General features: G+C 40.7%; 1 protein-coding gene across 2 annotated transcripts in view; it reads left to right on the forward strand.

Moving 5' to 3' along the window:
- Positions 1–22587, forward strand: part of znf608 (zinc finger protein 608) — a 100152-nt gene extending 77565 nt beyond the window's left edge. For both annotated transcript variants that reach the window (XM_079688548.1, XM_079688549.1), the window contains 7 exons: positions 3616–3703; positions 6095–8555; positions 9541–9982; positions 12843–13012; positions 15375–15522; positions 15812–15868; positions 20957–22587. In XM_079688548.1, coding sequence (XP_079544674.1) covers positions 3616–3703; positions 6095–8555; positions 9541–9982; positions 12843–13012; positions 15375–15522; positions 15812–15868; positions 20957–20976 — 3386 coding nt within the window. In that variant the 3' untranslated portion in view covers positions 20977–22587. The remainder of the gene's footprint in view (positions 1–3615; positions 3704–6094; positions 8556–9540; positions 9983–12842; positions 13013–15374; positions 15523–15811; positions 15869–20956) is intronic.
- Positions 22588–24067: the final 1480 nt, after the last annotated feature.

Raw genomic sequence — 24067 nt, forward strand, 5'->3', positions numbered from 1 at the left:
CAACACATTAACGCACAGATCTAAGTGGTTGACTAACACAACAGAGCCGGCCAGCTAACCACAGCATACTGGGCTCTGGTTTCAGACAGAGGGTGAAAAGAGGTGCTGCAGCACAGGCAGTATGAGAAAAATAAAGAGCTTTTTGAACATTAAAGCATGCAGAAATGTCACTGTAGAGGCACTAAATCAAGGGTGGGGAACCTCCGGCCCCCGGGCCGTATACCATTTGGTACGGCCCTCAAGGTAATTTGTCAGCACACGCAAAAAAGAAAAAAATTAAAGAAATCTAGACCGCAAAAAAATTAAACAAGCGAGTGCCTGTTTTTCCTTGCCAAGGTCAGGGTCCTTGAACTCAACACGAGCCTAACGTGTCATCACGTGGTATGTCTCATCTGACAAGGGTACAGTTCTGACGGAGAGCAGCAGAACGCCGCTCCGTCACTTCCAAAAATGTCAGTAGCCTACCCATAAGGAGCCGTACACATGCCGCAGTTTTTGCGTGGCTGTGTCTTTAGTTGAAAGCCCAGTGGCTATCTGTTCATCTGTCATACTGATCATCCAGTCAATAACTTTGTTGTTATTAGCATCTGGTTAGCTAGCTATGCTAACGAATATAAGAAACTTTTTCTACAACCAGTGAGGTAAAGGCACATCTTTATATGATCATTATAAAAAAATAAGAGCATAAAGGAAACTACTATTTAAAATTCTATATGACAGTAAAGAAAGTTGTTATTAATAAACAAGAATACATGCAGTTTGAAAGGGGAGTGATTTGTAAAATATCCATAAAGAAAAATACATCTGCTTACAGTCTGTTTCATATGGGTGTTGAGAGATGTATCCATAGATTTCTTAATTTTGTTCTCAAAGTGCACCAGATTGATGCTTAAACTTCAACATTTAAAAAAAAAACTGAAATCATGTCCACATGGATAGGAAACTAAATACATTTGCACACATCTTGTGTCCATATCTTTCTGTTTTGGTTGTCATGCCACAACCGTGCACGTGCGCGAGTCATGATAAAAAATCTGGATTAAGATCATTTGTACGGGCCTTGAGAGGAAAAAGGTTCCCCACCCCTAAATACTAATATGAACCTGAAAATGAGCATAGGGTCCCTTTAAATATATGTATAGAGAAGTATATTTAGCTGAGGGATTAAGTAATAGGCTGCTGCTGTCATGACCTGCAAATCAATTTCTTTGTTACTTTATAATTCTACTTCTATTCTGTTTTATCTTAGTGGCAGATTTAAGAGCATTAGCACACTTTGAGAATTCCTCCTGAGAAGCAGACAAACAAAACAGCAGGACTGAAACACACTCTCTGTGGAGGAGATAAATGCAAACAGAAAACATCAAAAGCGTTGTGTTTCCAGTTTTGTGAGAGTAAACAGTGAAATATGAAAAAGATCTGGCGTTATAATTATAAATTGCCATTAGAAAATCAAGAGATATACTGTGATATACTACCAAAGACTGATATGCAGCATCTTATTTAGTATACAAGGAGAGTCTGAGGAACAAGGACGAAGATGGAGGGACAGAACAGGATAAAGGAGAGATAAATATGAGAAAATTGATCCTCAGTCTGACAGGATGGAGGGATGGATACTGAGGAGACAGAGAGATAGTGAGAGAGGAGGTGGACAGAATGGCAACCGAGGTTTCTGTCTATATTTTTAAACCACCAGGGGGGAGGAGGGATGGTGAGGAATGTAAAGATGGAGACAGGAATAAACGGATGACGAAGGATCATTTCTCTGTCAGAGTCAAAGAGAGGGTGACAAAGACAAAGAGAGACATGAGGTGTGTTTTTGTTTTTTCTTTGTTCTTGTGTTTTTCATCCCTTGGCATCCTCCCTGCCTCTATAGGGACTAATGTTCAGGAGGCGGAGGCATAACTCGAGAGCCCCCTCCTCGTGACGGTGGAGGGATACGAGGGGAAGATGCCGGTTGCATGTTAATTAAGCAGAATACTAATTGGAAAGACAGAAGACCAGAGTCTGCAAGTGCTAATCGGAATGTTATTAACTCCGTCTGTCTGCCTGTCTGTCTGTCTAGGTGACAGCAATAAATTAAATAACAACGATAAAAAAATAAATCTCAATCTATTAAACACCTGCACAAAATGATAATCTTACGGATTCATGTTACTTGGGCAAAACATGCTTCGTCATAATAGAGTGGAGCAGTCCTAAAACTGGGAAACGAGAGAGTGTTTTACCATCCAGTTAACTCGCCTCGAAGCTAACGTTTTTCACCGTCCACTATTTGTTAAACTGAGCGACCCACTCTGGGAGAGTGTTTGGTGATGGCGGCGGGCATCGGGTCTAATTAAAGAACGACGAGTTGTGTATGGCAGTCAAACCTAGTTTTAAATCTGTAATGCATCCAGGATTTGATTTGCTCTGCGTTGCTGCTGGCGCATCACAAAACTGGGGTTGATAGCTTTCAAATGTCAGTCTGAGAGTGTGAAAGAAAAAGAGAGATAGAGAGTGACGTTTATTTCAAATGTGTGAAATGTCAAACCTCTGTTTAGAGTTTAAACCTCAAAGACTTGATTTACCTTTCAATCAAAAACATGACAGGAACAGACAACTGTATTTATTTCTTCTGAGATAGCTGTCCGATATCAATTTGAGTCATATCACCGAGGCTGCGACAAACAGTTTGGAGGACAACTTGAGCATTTTCTAACCGTGAACTCACTCCTTCCCGCTTTTTATTTCCACCCTGTTAATATTTGTCTTTTATCAGTGTTTCAATAGATTCCTCAATCGATTTGAGAGAGAACAAAGTGTATTTCTGCAGAGCTTTGGAGGGTTATACGTGCAACAAAGAAAGGTTGCCTCAGATTGTCTGAAAAGGTGAACTAAAGGTAAAAACTTCCTTTCAGAGATTCAGACAGGGTTTGATATGTTATCTTTTGTTTCTGCAAACCAATCAACCTTTGAACACCTGTATCACTGTTTAATCCAGTAAAAGTCACATTTTTGGTTTTGTATTCCGATCGATAAGAGATCCCTTATTTTAAAGGCGCCCTATTATGCTTTTTGCCCGGAACTGACAAAATATTTAAGCACTTCTGGGTTCACCTGTCTTGATTTTAATTGTGTTTTAATACGTTTAGAGGACTGAAATAAGGTGTGTGGTTAACAGAAGCTTACGAGATTGTTACTCTTTGTTCTACAACAGAAAAACGTCCGTAAACACCCCAATGGTGAATGTTTGTAGCTAATGTGTGCCATATAAACAGTGGTTGTTTACAAGTAGCTAAGTGAGACCACTAAACATCATCAAGCCAACCATTAGCCGCCTTCAGCTTAGCGGTTGTGAAATGAAGTCTGCGACTCTTATGTATCTTGTGCCTTACATTAGCTGTTTAATTCTGGTGATTGCATTTAAGCTTAAACTATTGGTGTTAACATGTTGAGGTTATCCTTCTGAACACAATGTGTAAGTATCATCAATGCATTTGCCACAGACCTTTTTTGGTCAAAGGACTTCCGTGTCGTCCTAAAAAATCTCTCATCACTCTATACCAAAGACTGTTGTGCTCCCAGTAGATCCATTACTTAACTTCGGTCTTTGTCCCGTTTGATTGACAGGTGTGCTGGTCGTGAATGTGACGTGGAGGAAGAGAACCTACGTGGGAACTCTGTTGGACTGCACCAAACACGACTGGGCTCCTCCAAGGTGATACTACCCTTTATTTTACTGTCTTTTTTCGCCTCTATGTTTCTCTAGGCCCTGTATCCACATGGCGTCTTTTTCTGGCAGAAAAGTGTTGGCATCACGCTGGGCAAAGACTTTTCCCAGCGTTCGATCAAAATAAAATCAATGCTCCTAGGGCTAATTTTTTTGTTTCTATCAGTGTTTTATCTAAAACAAAGAAAAAAAATTCAGGTTAGGCAAAGATCATGATTTTGGCAAAAGTATCAATAGGGTAATCACTGCTTCCTTGGCAGCCTATTGCACTCACGTTCTAGTTCAAGTTTGTTGAGTTTGTACTCTTAAGAACTAAAAAATAACAGCACAAACAGCACTTTGTTTTGGATTGTGATTGGCTTGTCACATTGTTACAAGGTAACACCAACAACAAAGCTGCATGATGAGGCGACTAGGCACCTGGGACTAAAATGATATCTGTAACCAATTCTGATTCTAATTGTAAACACATTTTAAGGACATGTCTTTTATAATCATTCTGAAATTCACTTGCTTTATGTCCCAGTTTTTCTATTTATCACAGTTGTTCACATTTCATTGTTATTCATATTGCCTTGTTTTTGTTATTGATGCTATTTGATTAAAAAAAGAGCATTTATTTCGTGTTTTTAAGCATTATTTCTTTAATGCTTTTGAAATGTGTGTTTTGTTCTGTTTAATGATGAGCTATAATATAAATACTCTCCATCACAAACGTTTTACAAATTGAGTTTTTGTTTGTAATTGCTGAGTTGAAAATATGACAGTCTCACCTCGCATGGCTGAAATCTTTCAAATATTGCTCCTCACTATGTGAAAATTATTGTTGTCATGGCAATTACGGCTTAATCTCAGATACGGGGGAATAAATTGCCTCTTTCATTTGGTCACCGCTGATGTGTATAAGAGGAGAATGAATGCTGTTTTATTACATAAATTAATGGAACAAATTGCTTCCTCTTCGTTGATTCAGCAGTCAATGAATGGAACCGAGTGATCAAATGATGCAAAGCACAAAATATGACTAAATCAGTATAAAAAACGTCTATGTTGAAATAAATTATATATAAATGAGCTCAAAATGTGTAACTTTAGAAGTTGAATTGAAGGTGGTCATCTGGAATAGGTCAAACACATATTAAATAGAGACATGAAAGCAACAAATAACCTTGAAATGCCAAAATAAGCCCATAAAATTTCAGTCGGACACCCTCACAGCTTCAGTGACATTCAGGGACACACTGATGTAAAAAAGCAATTACAAACATCATAAGACATGTGAGATATCATCGCTTTAAAATCACAGAGGGGGGACAAGAGAGTCTAATCTCAACCTACTTTGCAGTCTGTTCCATTAATAACATGATTAACACCCAAAACAGTCTTTCCAAGGTTAGAATATATTCATTGAGTCCTGCAATGTAGTGTCATAATTTATGCACTTAAAGGATAGCACATATGCAAGGTTCAGGGTCTAGCTTGAAAAATAGAGTCTTACTCAGTCAATAAATGTACAGGAATGCCTTTTCCTCATCCCAGCTGACGTTGATGTTGATATACATAACAATGTGTGAAGAAAAATCTTCAGTGTTAAGATGTGAGAGGCTCGAGTAAACAGCATCAAAAGACTTCAAAGTAGAAAGGACGGCATGTGAATACAAAATGTTTCAATATCAAATACTGTGGATTGTACACCGTTTTTTTTATGTTATCAAAAGAGAAACAGGCTTTGCACAAAAACTCAAATAGATTTTTATCCTAGACGTCTGTGGTAAAGTGGTCCACATGAGCCCTGAAAGATAATCTGTTATATTCCAAGTTTTTTTTTCAAATTCAATTTCGGTGATAATATGAACAAGTTGTTCCCTTTTTTTTCTGTTTGGTGGTTTGATGTGTTCGTCAGTTTATTTATTAGAATTTAAAAGCTTAATGATAACATGATATGCTTGAATGCCATTGATCCATTATTTTTTGTGAAATTGTAGTCATCCGTTGGACTGGATCAGTAGAGCTTGTAAATGGCCAATATGGTGGTGACTGTTTTGATTGGCTTGCAAGAAAAAATGTGGCACACCTTTGTAAAGGTATATCTTAAGCCATTGGAAATACTCAGATGGGGATGGTTTATTGTAAAAAGCCTGCAAGTGTATCCAAATTTGAATGGCTTGTTAAATCCAATATTTTCTGACCCAGATGGTCCACAAAAAACTGTCTTGGTTGTCTTATTTCACAGTCTGTGCCCCCTCAATTAACTTCCAGTAACTTGTTAATACATATTTTATCAATACTCTGCACAACAGGACACAACCTAATACAATCCACCTCTATTGTTGTGAGGAATTTTCATCCCAATCCCTTGTTTACACTTTCTCTGTCCAGGTTTTGCGAGTCTCCATCCAGTGACCCTGAGCTGCCAGGTGGGCGTGGTCGGGGGAAACGGATGCGAATGGCCATGGCCGAGAGGCCCTGCATTGAGCCATCCCCTGCTGCCAAAGTCAGGGGTCTGTCACAGCACAGAAGCCGTGGAGGTGGTGTGTCTGGAACCACTGTACCCATCCACAGCAAAGGACGGAGAGGAAGCCTAAACCTCATCAACAGCAACTGCCGAACGCCTGCTTCTTTCTTCACTGTGGATGAGGTAAAACCCACCAACAGCACCTCCTGTCTCTCCTCCGGGAAGCGCAAGAACAAACCACCGGCTGACCTAGACCTCAGTCTGGTCTCCTCTGACGACATCAAAAATGGGAATGGAAAGAGAATCCGAGCCAAATGCCGCAGCGCCCCCTCCACGCCGCAGGGTAAATCTGACCCCTCTTTCATGGACCCTGGAGGGGGTTGTGCCTCTTCACCACCTCCCCCGCCTATTCTCATTGACTGCCCGCACCCGAACTGCACTAAACGCTACAAGCACATCAACGGCCTTCGCTACCACCAGACACATGCACACCTTGAGGCTGAGGAGCAGAGGAAGCCTCAGCTGGAGCCAATGAAGGATGGAGAGAGTGAGGAACGACTATCAGACTGTGAGGACACGATCAACATGACATATGACCTCTCAGAGACAACCAGCACTAATGCCATCAGCTCCTCTAAGAAACCTGCCCCTCTATATAAAGTGACCACAGTGGGGTCTCCTAAGAACAGAAGACTACTCCTCAGTACTGACCACAGCCCCTCAGCCAACCCCAAGACCAGAAGAACCTCTCTGCTAAAAGATGGTCTGATTGATGACCTTAGCAATCTGCCTATCATCTCCAACATGACCGTGGTTTTGGAGAACTGCATGGTCCCAGACAGGAACTCCATGGTCGAGATGCCCAAGCTGGAAGCTGAAGGCTTGATTGACAAAAAGGGAGGTACATGCGACAAAGGCAAAAAAGCCAACGGCAAGGTAGAGAAACTGTCCAAGTCACGGACCAACCGACCTATCGCACCGGCCCCTGCTCCTCCCAAGCTGGTAGCAATACCCAATACAGCTTATCCGACCAGCACAGCAGATACTGCCAACTCACAGCAGTCCTCACCTATGGCAGCCATAGGCCTCACCAGTAAAAACCTTCCCCTGAAACCCATCAAACCAAAGCTGAGCATTGTTGTGGAACCGAGCCTTGTCAAAGCAACTCTGGTTACCTGCAGCAAAGAGACCAGGAAGAAAGAGAAACGGAGACTGAAGGACAAACATAACAAAGATGCGCACACCAGGACACCTAATGCTGACAGCAGTGCAATCAAAATAGAAGATGGTGTTACTGGAGGTTCCAAAATGGGTGTCAAGGAAATTTCTGGAAGCCTTCTAAAGGAGCACCTCAGTAAGCAGGATGTAATCAACGGGCTCACAGAGAGCCAGGAGAGCAGGATGGCCAGTATCCGAGCTGAGGCTGACAAGGTATACACCTTCACCGACAACGCCCCCAGTCCGTCCATTGGTGGTTCATCACGGATTGACTCCAGTGGTGTTTGCCTTGCAACAGACAGCAAGAACAACAGCCCAGCCTACTCTGACATCTCAGATGCCGGGGATGATGGAGGATCTTCCGAATGTCGTTCGGATGGAATGCGGTCCAAGTCTGCCTCCTCGGCCTCTTCAGAGGTGAGCTCTAACAGTAGCCATGGCAACTCTGGTAAAACCCCACCCACAGCATCTGCCCCACCATCAAAAGACCCCCAATCCCCGTACTACCACAGCTACGACCCATACTATCTACAGGGGTACATGCAGTCTGACAGGCAAAATAGCAGCAGCGTTCCTTTCCACAAAAGCGCTGGACTTGACGGCAAAGGCAAAGACAGAAAGGAAGAGGTGAAAGATGATGACAAATGCCTCTCCCACGAGTTCTCAGACTCAAAAAAAGGTGACGGGCCACCTCAGTCTCAGCTCCAGCTGGCTATGAGTCAGACACAAACTGCATTGGCCCAGTCGTTATACTATGGCCAGTATTCCAGAGGACTGTACATGGACCAGAAAATGTTGCTGGCATCAAAGTGCTGTGACCAGACGCACAGTGCCAAGCAGAGGGGCGAGAGAGGGCAGGGGTTGAGAGACAGTGAGGATGAAAAATATTTGGTTGGGGGTTTAGCTGGTGGACCCATGCTAGGCAAAGGTCCAGATGGCCTTAAAGGTTGCTGTCCCAAACCTGTCCTGTCCTACGTGGAGATGAGTGAGAGGGGAGAAAGGGGACAGAGTCACGGCGTGAAGGTAGTGCACGGTGGCATGGTGGACCAGCACCAGGTCTTGATGAAAGACTGTGATGACATCAAGTCACATTCCTCTTCCTCTTCTTCATCAGTCCACAACCCAAACAGTCAGACAGATCTGGACTCAAATGTTTCCTATTCCAGTGTAAGTTTCTCCCTCTGTCTATAACCTGCCGCCGCCGCTGATGGTGTTGTTGGTGTGCTTTAATGACTGTTGTTGCGTGTCACAAAGAGATTAACCACACATTGTGTACAGCTAAACCAATAGGTGCTAATAACAAAGACCATTTGGCTTCTGTGGTGCTGTAGCTGTCCATTGACTTACTTCCGTAGTCATTTTGGTTGAAATCAAAATGATGTGGTTTGATGGATGCAAATGTTTTAAATGTGTAGCACTAATGAGGGGAATGTGTAATCCAACTTTAGCTGTACATAAAACATAAACACTTAAAAGAACAAAATCATTTTAATACATAAGTGTTGGTTTTTGGTATGAGCTGCTTTTATAGAATGCTTGTACAGATTTTTGACCATGTCATCTCACAATGCATTTAACCACTAACTCTAGTACTGCTGGGTATGTAAAAAGGTTGTATGAATCGAATGAAAGCTGTGTCTGGGAGGTTGTTTTTTCCTCCAGCTTGGCCTAGCAGTTGATCATGTATGAGAAGTGTCTTGATTCTTGTCATTGAGAGGGACGCCACACTCCTCACATTCCACCTGTGAATGGCCGCCTGCTGTTGAAACGTCGTCATCCTTCATCAACATCACACCCAGAGCCAGTGATAGATGGTCTGTCTATGGTTCTGTTCACTCAAATACACAGTGTTTCCTCTATAGTCATTCAGCAGCGGTGGGCCACTGCAGCAAGAATTTCTCCAAACCTTGTTAAAAAAGAAATGCACAAATGAAAGTCATAAATTAGCCTCCAAAAAAGTCAAAAGGTAATGTTAAGACTTGTGAAATAGGCCTCAGATTGAGCTCTGAAACTAGTCATCTTAGCAAAAACTGGGACAGAGACGTGGACAGAAGTTGAAGTGAACCAAAAATGATTCCCACCCACCACTGTTGGCTAAAAATTATAGGGGAAACACTGCAACTACCACCAATACTTGTCCCCATCGATTTAGCCCTCAGACAGCCAGGCCTGGGCTCATTGCCTTGCTCATAGCAAATACTCAGAGCTACAACATGCGGAGGAGGCCGAGGAAGGTGAAGCAGACAGGGCAAAAGAGTGGGGCTCTTCTGTGGAGCCTGCTGGTGCCAAGATGACCTCAGGAGAAAGAGGTGTTGGCGTAGATGCTAAGAAAGCCAGGGTCCATGATCTCCCGCCCGCCATCGACGTCGAGGATTCAGACAGGCTGGATGAGCTAGATGATCAAGGCCAGGAACCAATAGGAGGGGTGGCAGAGGAGTCCCCGAGTGTCCGATTGGCGGTGTCCCCTCCCATGGCCCCCCAGCAGCCCTACATCCAGTACCAACACTCCTCCTACCCGCCCTACCTGGCAATGTGTGAGAGCGCAGGGGGCTCCTACAGAGGGGTTTCCCCAACACTGGTCCACAATTACCCAGGTAGGAGTCTGAGTAATGGTTTAGTTTTAATTTAAAGGAACATGTTGTGAAATATCTACTTACTGTATTTACTTCTTGAACTGGGCACAAAGACAGGAAGGTGCTGTTAATCATTCTCGAGTTTTGTTGGAAAAACAGAGCTTTAACGTTTGAATTAGGGAGCTTCAGACCTTCATGATGGTGGTATTCAGCCCCCGCAACCGTAGCTGGGCATACAGACAACCGGTTCCAAAGAAAGATTCTGCTTCAGGACTTCCGTTCAAAGCTCAGAGAGCACTGTAAAACTGAACACACAAATGTTCATTAATTTAGTACATAGAAATCATTCAACATATCATACACTTCCCACGTATGCTCACAACCACAACATTAACGATGGTTTAGCTTCATGCTATCACACATGGGAACTTAAATTGATGCACTAGCATTCATCGATTTCCATTATACATCAATGTAGTCCTCACACATACTCTTTATAATAATACTGAAACAACAGAGCATGGACATTCTAACAGGCATATGTGTTCTTAGACAACAATGAGAAGTGGAAACGTGCGTCTGAATACATGTAAGACTTTCGCATAATAGTACGGCAACATTGAACGTACAATACAGAACTCAAAGCATTGCAATTGGCACTTCTACCCACAAGGTTTCCTTTTTGAACTACATAAACAATTTGGCAACACAGGTGGGCTCCTATTTATTGAAGCTGCTCAGTGGCACATGAAGCCAACATTTTTTTTCATTTAATCGTTTATTTGAACCGGGACAGTGCACATTAATGAACATTTTAAACAAAATAATGCTTTCAAATGTAAATGAGCCGGATTTTAGCTTTGAGCTCATTTCCATCCGTAGTCCCGTCACATACAACATTTATGAACATAACATTTATATACATGGCAAACAGAAATGACTGGAATGCTGAGTGATAAAATGACCCTGATCCACAGGTAATGTTACATATCTGTGGCCTCATAGAGCATGCACACAAGCTTTCCCTTAAACCCCCCACCAGTCACTCTGTCCCCTATTTTCTTCAAAAGGCTACAGTTCAAAACATAAATGTACATATTTTATACTCTTTAATGGACTATAACTTCGCTAGCATCGAGAGAGAGAAAGGTTTTAATATTTCAAAAATTTGCCAATTTGTATTTTATGGTTTCAACCTTTTCTTTGACATGTATATATATATATATATATATATATATATATATATATATATATATATATATATATATATATATATATATATATATATATATCGGGGCAGAGTGTGATCCATTATAACACAATTGTTAGTGACCAGCCACTTTCGTATTTACAAAATGGCATAATTATCTTGTAAAAACAGGTTATAAATTACATGAGGTAAACTATATATATTCATGAAAATATTGCATCGGACCTGCATTTTTTGGGGACTCAAAGAGTTGAAGCGACAGTTGAAGTTGAAGAACTGACATGCTTTGAGATGAAGAGTTATTTTTGAAATAATTTGAAGTTGCAGGTGCATGCCCTGTATTGTTCAATTGTCAGATCGTTTGTAAGCACTGAAAGTATTTAAACTCTCACATGAGGAGTTGAAAGCAGGGAAACTGTCAGCAAAACATTGAGAGTTTAAAGCATTTGAGCCTGTTATTGTTTGAGCTATAAATCTAAGATGAAAGCAAATTAAGTAGAACTCTTTAACTGATCCCCTGTTCTCATCAAACAAGTTCTCAAAAAAGGGAATATCATGACTATTTCTTAGAAGAGTCACAATAAAAAAAAAAAAGGCAAATGTACAGAGTTTGTGCACGTACAGTTTTCTGGGGAACGGCCTGTATTAAGATTGATATTTGAGGTTATTGTAATGTATGAGTTGCAAAATGGCAGCAAAGCCATCAGTAAATTATATTAAGGGTTAATTGTGTAATAACAGTAGGTGTTTTAAACCCTTTAAACCCCCTAATTCATCCCCAAATCCTCTTTAATGCTTCTTAATATTTTCTTTCATGAATATATATATGTTCACTGTAAATGTGGGATGAACCCCATCAAGCTTATTAAGGTTGTAAGCTGCTGCTGAATTTGAACCTATATAGAAGATCATTTTTTCCATTGAAATAATTTAAATTTCATGTCCCCTCTTTTTTTTTTAAAGGGATTGTTATACAAAAGTGTTTGATAGTGAAAGGACATGGTAATTTGCATAAATCAGGCACCCAATAACAAATAGTACATGTAGCAACTATGGTATCTGAATTTTTTGTTGTCACTTCATTTATCAATAAAGTACATTTCATAAAAATTCAAGTTTACCAAATTGTCAAATCATACGCAAACATATTAAAGGCAACCTACTTTATATTGCGAATAGTTCTACCGCAAAGTTATTCTCCGTGGGGACTTCCGGCAACAATCTTGATTCTGATCAAAGGACAGAAGACTCGGAAAAACATTAGCAAAGATGTTTTATTGAGAAGATGATCACTACGTGACAAAAGTTTTCAAAACCGTTCATGGTCTCCGGTACTTCCAGTCCAACACCTACTGCATGCAAAGCGTTAGAAAATTGGGCCTTCAAAATAAAAGTTTGACTTCCCCCCCCCCCCCCAGCAAAAAAAAAAAAAAAGGAAATTTTTTTTTTCAGTTTTTGCTTCTTCACTCACACATCTGCGACCCACTCGAAACGGTTCCGCAACCCACTTTTGGGTCGCGACCCACCAGTTGAGAACCACTGGCTTAAGGGATTCTATATACTATATCTATAAATATAAAAACAAAGGCCTCAAAATGTACAAGTATTTTCTTTTAGGTGACTATTTAAACTCATTGTGCATGTGTGTCTGTGTGTGTTTGTGTCGACCAGGTTTCCACTACCCTCTGTACGGTAAGACGGCAGGCAGGGAGGAGTCGGAGGTGACTCCGCCTGGCAGGGGAGGAGCCTTGAGCAGCAAGCAGAGCGGAGACCCGTCCTCGTCCTCTGCCATGGAGCTGCTGCAGCAGCAGAGCCATCGGTACCACGGGAAATCCCCTGCTGTGAGACACCACACACATTATTGCCAAGGCCGGATTATTACCTCCAGGGGCCCCTGGGCACTGAGCACTCATGCCCCCCCCCCCCCCCCCAACCTACGTACCAACAAGTAGCACCACGCCTACCCAATCCTACCAACTTGACCTATATTTAGAATTTTCAGTCCATCTGGCATGTCAAATCGCACACCTATTTGTCAAAAGCAGGCACATCAACCGAAGTAGTTCTAGCCTTTTGCCCTTTCTGTCAAAAATCACAAGACAAAGATACAATGGATAAGATCTCAAGACAGTGTATGGCTCAAGAACAGGGGCGGACTGTCCATCTGTAGAATCTGGAGAACCACAGAACGGCCGGTCGTCAAGGGCCGGCCGGCCGGCCCTTTAAACATTTTTTGTTTAACGTCATCATTTAAGTTGCGCTGACGGCCGACAGAGGGCGACAATGGACGCCAATGCAGTTGTGTGGTTCTTATCTGTCAAATAATCACACACGAAGAAGAAAAAAGACCGGCCACACAAGAGAAGGGATTAGACGCTGCGGCAGACAGGGATAATGAAAAAACATGGATAAAAATCAAAGAAAACGAAAGTTAAAAGGTGGGGCCGAGAAGGCAAGAGAAAAAAAAGGTGAAGTCACTCGCAGGTGAAGAATATAAATGTCGCAAATTGACAGACCTTTTTGGGAGCAGCGCTGCTACTAGCACTATCAGCAGCAGCTTAGAACAAGTGCAAGATGATGAAGAGAATGATGAGGGTGCAAGTTCAGATAGCAAGCCTCCTGCGTTCATGATGAGGGACTGAGAGTTGAGCTGGTGGAAGAACCAGCTCAACTGGCACATACAAGTGCAGGGCAAGAGCAAGAGGTGGGTGAGAATTATCCCTTGAACTCAGTGGCGTTTTCTCCTGGAGGCCAAGGGAAGCTAGGCTTCCCCTGTTTTTTTGGATTGTAGTTATAATTTTAATAAATAAATAAAAACACTTTGTTTAGTTTCGGTAATTATTCTGCCGGCCCATCTCTCCCCCATTCTCATTGAGTATTTTACAAAATGTGAAACAGCGCCCTTCTAGATGTTATGATGAAACAGTAGATTGCACTCTCTGTTGCGAGAGGAGGCTAGCCGTAATTGGCTTCCCTTGGTGAAAAAAATCGAGGGATTGACCAATCCGATGAGGCTCACGTCATGCCTCACAATCCAATCAAATCGCATCAACTTCAGTTCGTACTGTAACTGTCATCACCGCCCTTAAAAAGTAGCAACTAACTGAAGCAAGTGCAATTATGGAGGGTGGAAATTTGGAGTATTTCATCAAAAATAATTTTACTAAACTTCCGCTACAGCAGCAACTAAAAATGAAATCTGATGACAGGCCAATGCCCAAACTGGAGCTGTGTACAGAGAGGAAAAAAGGAGCGAATCGGACGTAAAACTTTAAATAATAAACAGCGGATTTCTAACATTTGACATTTCATGTGGCCGGACTGGGTCAGTTTCCAGGGCCGAATTTTAGTCCCAGTCCGCCCCTGCTCAAGAAGACCTAGGTAATATCAATCAAAACCTCAGAACAGCACCCAACTTAATGCCAAAATAGGACTGGCTGGCAGTACAAGTACACAAGGAGTTCTATTTGTCACAAACATCGAGAGTTACAAAAGTAAAATATGTAGTGAAATTGTGTGGTTGCTCAAGGGGGGTCTGTGATTCGGCTATACAGCGCCGCCGCGTAGTAATAAAGTTGAGCGCATACATAGTGAGACCTACAGTACAGTGGCCTACAGTAATTTGACCCTATGGAGAAAGGGTGTGTTATTTATGGTGAAGAGTGAGTGTCATTTAAAAGAATGTATGATGAGTGAGGTTGTGCCCGAAGAAGAAAAAGATATAAAAAAAGGTTTTATCTTGTCACTGAGGACCCTCTTTGCTCAAGGGCCCCCTGGGCACATGCCCAGGTTGCCCATATGGTTAATCCGGCCTTGATTACTGCCACATCCATACTGTAGCTCACAGCGCCACAACATTCATCACACTACACAGACGTGATTATCCAGAGACACTATTATAAATCTGATTTAAAGACAAAATGCAGACGGCTTCTGGTTTCAGCCACAGGGTGATGCTGCGGCACAGGCAGTATAAGAGTCCACATATCTTACGTTGCAATCTGAAAACCCTTTTTTTTTCGCTTAAACCTTGGTGAATATTACAAAAAAAAGAAAAATGCTTTAAGGACTTTAACTTACGCACCAGCATTTACAATGATATTGCTTGTTTGAAGTAAATAACATGCAAAACACACAAAAAGACAACCAGAAAGTAACATTTCTGTAAAAAGGTGTAAAACCCAATGTGTCTGTGTTGAACAGCCCGGTGAGAAGGGCTCCCCCGAGGGAGAGAGGGAGACGGAGCGAGAGAGGAACCAGATGTCATTCGCCCGACACCTCCACACACACCATCACACACATCTGGGTATGAGCTACAACCTGATCTCAGGACAGTACGACATCTACCAAGGTACATCTCACCCACCCAGAAATCAACTGACCAGGGCCGGATAATTAAAGAGTCAAAGAACTTCATAATATCTGAAACTAAAGCTAACGTATAGTAGAGTGTGTGAGGTAACACAGTCCATATGTGGCTTTAATGATCATGTGACTTTGTACTTTTGGTAAGGTAGTTGCTTGTAGATCCATACATAGGGGATACAACTAATGTATAGGTTTAGGAGCCATCACTGCACCTGGACATTTTATTTCTAAACGTGATGTTTCACAGCTGTTTTTCTCTCACTGTGTTGAAGGGTTGAGCTCCAGGTCGCTGGTCTCCAGTCAGCAGGCGTCAGGACACTCCTCTACTGGTGGGTTAGTGCTTTAAGTACCAGACTGTGTTCTATTAATCATCATTAATCAAACATGTGTCCTTTTGTTACATAAAAATGTTTCACAAGCCCTGGGAGCAAACGTGATTCAAGGGGATATTTTAATAATGCTTGATATCCCATATAGCAATGGGATTTATTAATCAAACTTTTGAAATACCTTTATTCATTTATAGGGGTCTAAACGTTTCGTTAGATTCACAATCAATTCTGGATTCAGTTCATTGTCATTTAATAGTAAATTATGACATTAAAGCATGTGTATTAAGTATCGGAGTTGTTTTGTTTATAAAAGTTAAATCAACTGTTTGAAATAATGTAAGACACAGAGACCGATTTGAGCAAAAGGTAACGCATTCGTTTTTTACAAAAAAATGCTGAATGTTACATAAATGCAATTGGGGGGCTTAGGCTAGTTGCCTTTTTTTCTGAGAAGAGGACACATTTTAAAAACGACTTACAATAACACTAAAACCGGTATTTGCTGTAATGCTTGAAACATCTTTGATTTGGTGAATAGGATTTTCGCAATATGTAGTTTCTTTTTGGAGTATTCCTCTTAAAAATATATTTTCGTCTCGATTCTTACATTAACTCTTTTATCTCTGCATTAAAAATCTCAGTTTTTGTTATTTTCCATTATAATGTTTTGGAAAATGAAAAGAAAACATTCTAATTCCAATAAAAGTTTTTTCATGCAAACATTTCTACTCAATATTGTTAAATAAAAGGATATTCTAAAAATATCCGTTTCAATTATTTGCCTGCTCTATACAACAACACACACATATACTGTATATGGTGGCCGACAGGTGCAAACGCTTTGCAATGGCCGAAAATACTTACATTTGGAGAAAGCGCTGCAGCTTCAGAAACGATGCAAATGAAAACACACATATGTGCCAAAACAAATAAAGAAACATCTTCACCAACTTGACAACACATGCTCAGCCTTTAAAAAACATTCACCAACTTCACGAAACTTGCGCAGCATTTACTAAAGCGCTGCAAATACGAAACGCTGCAAAACATAACGGAAACAGGGACACTAAAGAGTGACGCACACAGCTGGGACCGTAGCGCTTGTTGACTTTCTGGGATTATAAAGTTGGCCAACTGTCATTGTCATTGTTACATAAAATAACAATGCGATCACATTCCCTTCAATATTATTTCAGATCTGTTGTGAGCTAGCTAGCTAGAGAGTGAGAGTTGGCCAACTGTTGTCCTAGCCACTGGTGTAGTGGGGATTTTTTTACTGGGTGGACGCTATTTTAATTGGGTCATCCCAAACAATGCCACAAGTGTGCACGCGCGCAGTGCACTCACAAAACGGCCACGTCGTTAGACGGCTCTTCTGATGATGTAGTGTAGTCGCAGCTTCACTTGTAGCTTCGGTGCTGCTAGCCTCTTTCTTCTCGTGAATGATATTCCTTTTGGAGAAGAAGTCAAGTAACGTTTTTTTGCCTGCATTATAGAGCCGTTTCGTTTGCGTTCTTGAGGGAAAGAGCTGCTGAAAAATCGGCGGGCGGCGAGCTGGTGGTGTCACCCTGGGGTCACGAGCGTGATGGCGAATCATAATTTTTTAAGGAAATTGTTGTTATTCTTTATTATAATTACTGTGAAATGTATTATGTTTTTGTCATTATTACACCAAATACACACTTGCAACTGATAACACTGGCAATGATTTTATATTTATTAGACTATTCAAAAAAGTGGGGGATCCAAATAAGTGGGGGAACGGCGATCCCCTGCGTCCAATGACCATTACACCACTGGTCCTAGCTGTGTGCATCACTTTTTAGTGTCCCCTGGTTTCTGTTGTGTTTTGAGCTTCCTGCATCTTTTTTATTTGCAGCGTTTTGTTTATGCATCGAACTAGTAAACACTGCGTAAGTTTCGTGAAGTTGGTGAAGGTTTTCATAATCCTGCACTTGTGGTCAAGTTGGTGAAGACGTTTTTATGCGTGTTGGCTACCGTACGTACACATCATACAAATATACACACAAACTAGGGCTGTGCAATTTATCGTATTTTAATCGCAATTACGATTTTAGCCTGCCACAATTACGAAAACAACATACTCGAAAAAACGATTATTTTTTATTTGCTAGGTTGTGACAGTGCACTGCAACATATTTGATCTAATTTATTTTTGTCTAATTTATTTGTATTCATCATATTTATATATGTTTAGTAGCTTGTTGAAGTCCGCTCCAAAATATTTGTTGATCTTGTTTATTGGTATTTATTAATTATGTAAATATAAATGTATTATTTATTTTATTTATTTTTGTATTGGTTTTTCAGTGGAATTATACGTTCAGGGTAATCAACAGTTAAAAAGACACTGTTCAAATTATTATTTGTATTTGTTTTAAAGTTCAATAAATGGATGTTTTCAATGTCAATGAATAATCATATTTAATAATCGTGATATCAATTATTGACCATAATCGCACAGCCCTAACACAAACATTGCTAAATTTGCCACAATATTCTTGTTAGTTAATATTTTACATTTAGTTTTGAGCTCTCACTGTGAATCACAGACATTTAAATGGCTATTTTCTTTATAAATTCCAAGAATATCAGCTCAGTCGGCTCGCTGAGACTCGTTTCCTAATTGATCCAAAAGCACCATTAGCCAGTTTTCATTATTTTCCATCTATTTTCAGAGGCCATTATATATAACTTTCTGATTGTGTGAAATAATGCAGAAGGAACCTGCCAGGCTGTTAAACAGCATAATGTGATAATTACCTTACTGCTGCACAGCCTGCAGTTATCTATATATGCTAATTGCTGTGAAATAATAGGGATTAACAGAAGAGAGGCTGACAGTGGAAGCAAACACAGAAATGAAGGAAAATACCAGCATTAGGCGCTTTCACACCGGAGTAATTTTCCCAGTATAGTTCTGACATAGTTCCGAAAATGTGCATTCACACCCAAAGAATCCGGAACTAGAACTTAGTTCATGAGAACCTTTTCACCCCCTTTTCAGTCCCTGCTAGAGAGCAGGTACTTTCATGGGAGAAAAAGGTTCCCATTTCTGATTGGCTGGGCGGATTGCAAACCAATCCCCGTAAAACTCCCAAAAAATGTTGTTAAGCCGCCATTTTATTATCCTTGCATTAGCATTATTAGCATTAGCATTATTAGCATTAGCATTATTAGCATTAGCCCAGCGCATCAACGGAGAGAGACTAACTTATGGCAACACAAAAGAAAACATGGGAGCGGTGGAGATGAGGAGGTGTCGGCGTTCTGGCGATTTACTCGGAAGGCTTCAGTAGAAGCTGCGGGGACTTCCGGCCGGTGACTTCGGGTGGCAGTATACGCCGTGAAGTTGTTTGCGGCCTGCCAGTAAACCCAAAGCAGCAGAAGAAGAAGAAGAAGTGACGTCAGCGGCTTCATTTGCCTAGTCCTCCCTCTGGGACTTATTCCGGTGTGAACGCGATCTGTACTTAGTTCATCAGAACTAAAGAGTTCTGATGAACTAAGTACTTGGTGTGAAAGCGCCTATTGTTCTCCAGAGGATATTGTTCAGGATATCTGAACATCAGTAATTCATTATTTTCTTATCTTGGGAACACCTTTTCTTTTTTCACAACTTAATAATCTCATTATCTCTAAACAACACATCTTTGTCTTAATCGGTGCTGTTACTTTAACTGGAGGCTGACAGGAACAATGTTTATTTTGTGATCACAAGTCTCAGGTTGGAATTTGTCATAAGAATTCAGTTGTTGGCAGGGTTGGGACCTCATGACATCACTAGGTAACACTTGCGGCTCCAACACATTCTTTGTGATAGGCCAACGGGCGGGACATGTCAATCAATCAATCAATGTTTATTTATATAGCCCAATATCACAAATGTTACATTTGTCTCAGTGGACTTCACAGTTTGTACAGAATATCAGTAGGACAATATGACACCCTCTGTCCTTAGACCCTCACATCGTACAAGGAAAAACTTCCAGAGAAAACCCACAGTTTAAAGGGGAACATGGGAGAAACCTCAGGGAGAGCAACAGAAGAGGGTTCCCTCTCCCAGGACGGACATACGTGCAATAGATGCCGTGTGTAAATTGAAAAGATAATACATTTGCAACATAGGTAGTCCAAATGTTTGGAAATGCATGTGTGTATGATAGGAAGATGAATCCACGAGGATATCCATCCAGGACTTATGATCCAGGACCACAGCCACGCCTCAAGATCCAGGGCTCGCGACCCAGGACACAGGACCGCAGGATCATCCATGACTCCGGATCCCGGCGTATATAGACACCAAAAAGAAAGACATTTGGGGAAGCTGGGTTATTCGGAACATGAGACTACACAGGTATAGACAGAGAGAAGGAAGAAGTAAGATGTCCCCCGACAAACTAAGCCTATATCAGCAAAACTAGGGGCTGAATCTAATCAGCCCTAACTATAATCTTGATCAAAAAGGAAGGTCTTAAGCGCACTCTTAAAAACAGATAGGGTGTCTGCCGCCCGAACACAAACTGGAAGCTGATTCCACAAAAGTGGAGCTTGATAAGAAAAGGCTCTGGCTCCCATTGTACTACATGTTGTAAATGTACAACAATTCTCTTAGAGGTGGACCAATCACAACAGAGCTAGCCAGCTAACCAATCAGAGCAGACTGGGCTCTGGTTTCAGACAGAGGGTGAAAAGAGGTGCTGCAGCACAGGCAGTATGAGAAAAATAAAGAGCTTTTTGAACATTAAAACATGGAGACATGTCACAGTAGAGGCACTAAGACCAATATGAACCTGAAAATAAGCATCCATCACAGTAAACGATTTGTTGCTTTCATTTGTTTAATCCAAGTCATTATCCACATAATATAAACCTCCAAAACTTTTCCAAGAATCCTTTTTTTGTCCTTTTAGAACATACAAGCATGGAGAAATGTCACAGTAGAGGCGCTAAATCCAAATATGAATTCAAACGAGCAGAATAGGACCCCTTTAAGTGTTGACGGAAGTTCCTGAGAAAAGGCTAACATCTGACTGGAAGTGTGTGTTTTTCCTCTTGTCTCCACAGAGAGCGATGGGAAGAAGTAGGTCCATGTGAGAGGCCACGTCTCACATGAGGAATGGCAGATTTATCAGACATCAATTCCATGGTATTTAATAAGCTTCGCCTTGCTGAGAGGCAGAGAACAAACAAAAAAAACTCTCATTTCTTAATAATGAAAATCACATGTTTTATGACACGTCATCGAAGAGCAGGCAACAGGAAAGAGAGCGGGATCGGGAGGAACAATCTGAACGAATGCAGATCACTGACTTTTGAAGCTTTCAGTTCTGCAGCATTTTAGCAGAAGCAGCGGTGCATATATAAAACACCGAGCGCTGTGCAACAGCCCATCTGAAGCTGTAGCTTCATAAAATGCACATGTAAGGTAGTGTATAATGATGATGATGATGATATGACTGAATGTACTGAAGATGACTTACTTTATCCCAAGAGTGTTGATTGTTTTTTTTAAACCTCCTATTTGGGAAACAGCATTAGGAAGCTAAAAGTCTATTATTATCCTTATTATTCTCATTCTGATTATTGAAGTGGTCCTCTTCCCTCCATAGTGCTGACGCTACATTTGTATTACTAACCTGTACTTGAGCGTAACCATGTTGATTGTATTGTCTTTATGTGAGAGTAAACCTTCACATCGACCTGCCCAGTGCCATGTAGGAACCCAGTGGTGTATATATTCTGTACAGACTCTAACATGCTTTATGGTACTCTGAGTTGATCTCCATCAGCCATGCAGGGGAGCAGCGGGCGGAGCTAGCAGCAACAGAAACATTATTTCTTCATTAGATGAGTTTAGTTCCTCTTTTGGCGAGAATGTTTTGCCAAATGAAAACAAAGTAATCAAGTAGTTGCCTAAACAGATGTGGAAATGGTCAAACCAAATCGACAGTGAGAATTGGCTTCGGAAAGCACTGACTAATTGTATATTTCAAAAATAATATGAAGGCTCTGTTGGATTTTTGCATTAAAGATTACAGCCTATACTGTTGTCAATCTTGGCGCCAAATTAGGGCATGTCTTTGCCACATGACTCTACTCTTTTTCCTAAACAAACAGGGCAACTGTGGCAGGATTTAAATAGTTACTAGCTTTAATTTCTATCAAGTTCTTCTACCTCTGTTCGGGTCAAAGTAGTGTTCAATAGATAACGTAATGCTTGAAAGAGTGTGACAAATATTTAGTTCATTACTTAAAGGGTGCTAGGATTGTTAAATGACCTGTTGGGTTTTTCCTGAAAAAGTGACTTATTTCTTATTATTTAATATGATCAACACTCATCAGCAGCATCTTCAATTGGAGGTACAACATGAGGCTGAATGGATGAATACTCATGATGGATACCACTAACGTGCCATCTTTGTTTGAACATGAGACATGGATTTCCATTATAATTTTTAGACAGAGCACTTTTTAAGACATTTCTAGTGTTTGCTAATTTTCTACATCTTTTTATTTAAAATAACCTACAGCCTACAATTTACCCAAAACTAAATGGAATTTGGTATGTTTGCTCAGGTACAATAGTGAATTTATGACCAAAATTAAGCTTCAGCATGAGTAAAAAAAATACGTTGTGTACTCACTTCTTGTTTTTAGGAACTTACAATGTGTATATAAAGGCCTTTTAAACAGCAGTTTGAGAACATTCTTTATTCAGTACATAGTAGATTGCAGTGACGTGCGGTGAGGTTCATGGCTGGTGAGGCACTGACTCTTTCAGAGTCAGATTTACAAATATTATATTTTGACCTTAATCAAAATATTCGGTTATTTTGAAAAAGCTATTTTAGTCTGATGCTTCAATTCATTTTAAACAGACCGTTCAACAAAAGGATACCCAAAATCAAAATATTGGATTGTTCTTTCTTTGTAAGATCCAGGGGCGGACCTAGCACATTTGGTGCCCTAGGCGAGCTTCACCACTGCGCCCCCCCCAAAAAAAATATCAAAACATCTTAACAGTTATACAGTAAAGTACTGCAGCTTTATTTATTACAAGCAAGAACAAGAGCTAAGAATAAATGTAAAGTGCACACTAAAGAATTAAAACAAATAAACAACTTAGCTAACAAACAATAATAATATCAACAAACAATAAAAGAATGTGCAAATTTGCTTTCAAAGAAAATTAAGAAGAAATGTAAAGTGCACACTAAAGAATTAAAACAAACAACTTAGCTAACAAACAATAATAATAATAACAATAACAAAAAATAAAATAACGTGCACATTTGCTTTAAAAGAAAATTATGTATTGTAAAATATGTTACACATGTCAAATAATCAAAATATAATATGCTAAATAAACAAACAAATACATAAAAATTACAAATTCACTTTGTCTCAAGAACTATTTACATTCCACTCCCTATCATCACACAAGGTTGGCCTACATATTAGCTCCTACTGGTTTCCATTTAAAGTGCAATCCTTCTGGCCTTCCTCGCTGCAAAGTCATCAATCACATCATCATATGAAATCTGACCACCAACCTCATGGTTAATACTGATTACAGCCAGACCACTGAGGCGTTCTTGAGCCATGGTGGACCTCAGGTATGTTTTCAAGAGTTTTAATTTGGAAAAACTCCTCTCGGCTGAAGCTACTGTTACTGGTAGCGTTGCACTGATCCGCAGAGCAATACACAAGTTGGGATATATTTCGGTGAGCTGCTTTGTATGTATGAATTTCAACAACTCAAGAGTTGTCATGCTCTTTGATGGCAAGTCAGGTACATTTTCCAACTCCTGAGCCAGCTCCTTCCCATCCAAATCAGATTGCCCTCCATGGCTTAAGGTGTGTGCAAGTGCCTCTGCTTGCTTCATCAGCTCTTGGTGTGGCAGGTCTGGGAAGTTGTACAGAATGCCAAACTTGTCTTGCACATGTTCAAGAGTGGTAAACCTCTCCTTTTGTGCTGACACTGCAGCATCTACCACCACGTTAAAGAACGTTACCTCCAGATTTTGCAAGGCATTCCTCAATGGCTCATCAGGAGACTCATATGAGAAGTGCCTCTTTGTTGACTTCAGCCGCTTTTGCACAAGGACTGCATCCACATTCATGTCTTCACACATGTCCTTGGCTGATGTTTGTGCAGCCACAAAGCCTGTGGCT

The sequence above is a fragment of the Notothenia rossii genome, assembly GCF_949606895.1.
Source record: "Notothenia rossii genome assembly, chromosome: 6".
NCBI classification, from domain to species: Eukaryota; Metazoa; Chordata; class Actinopteri; order Perciformes; family Nototheniidae; genus Notothenia; species Notothenia rossii.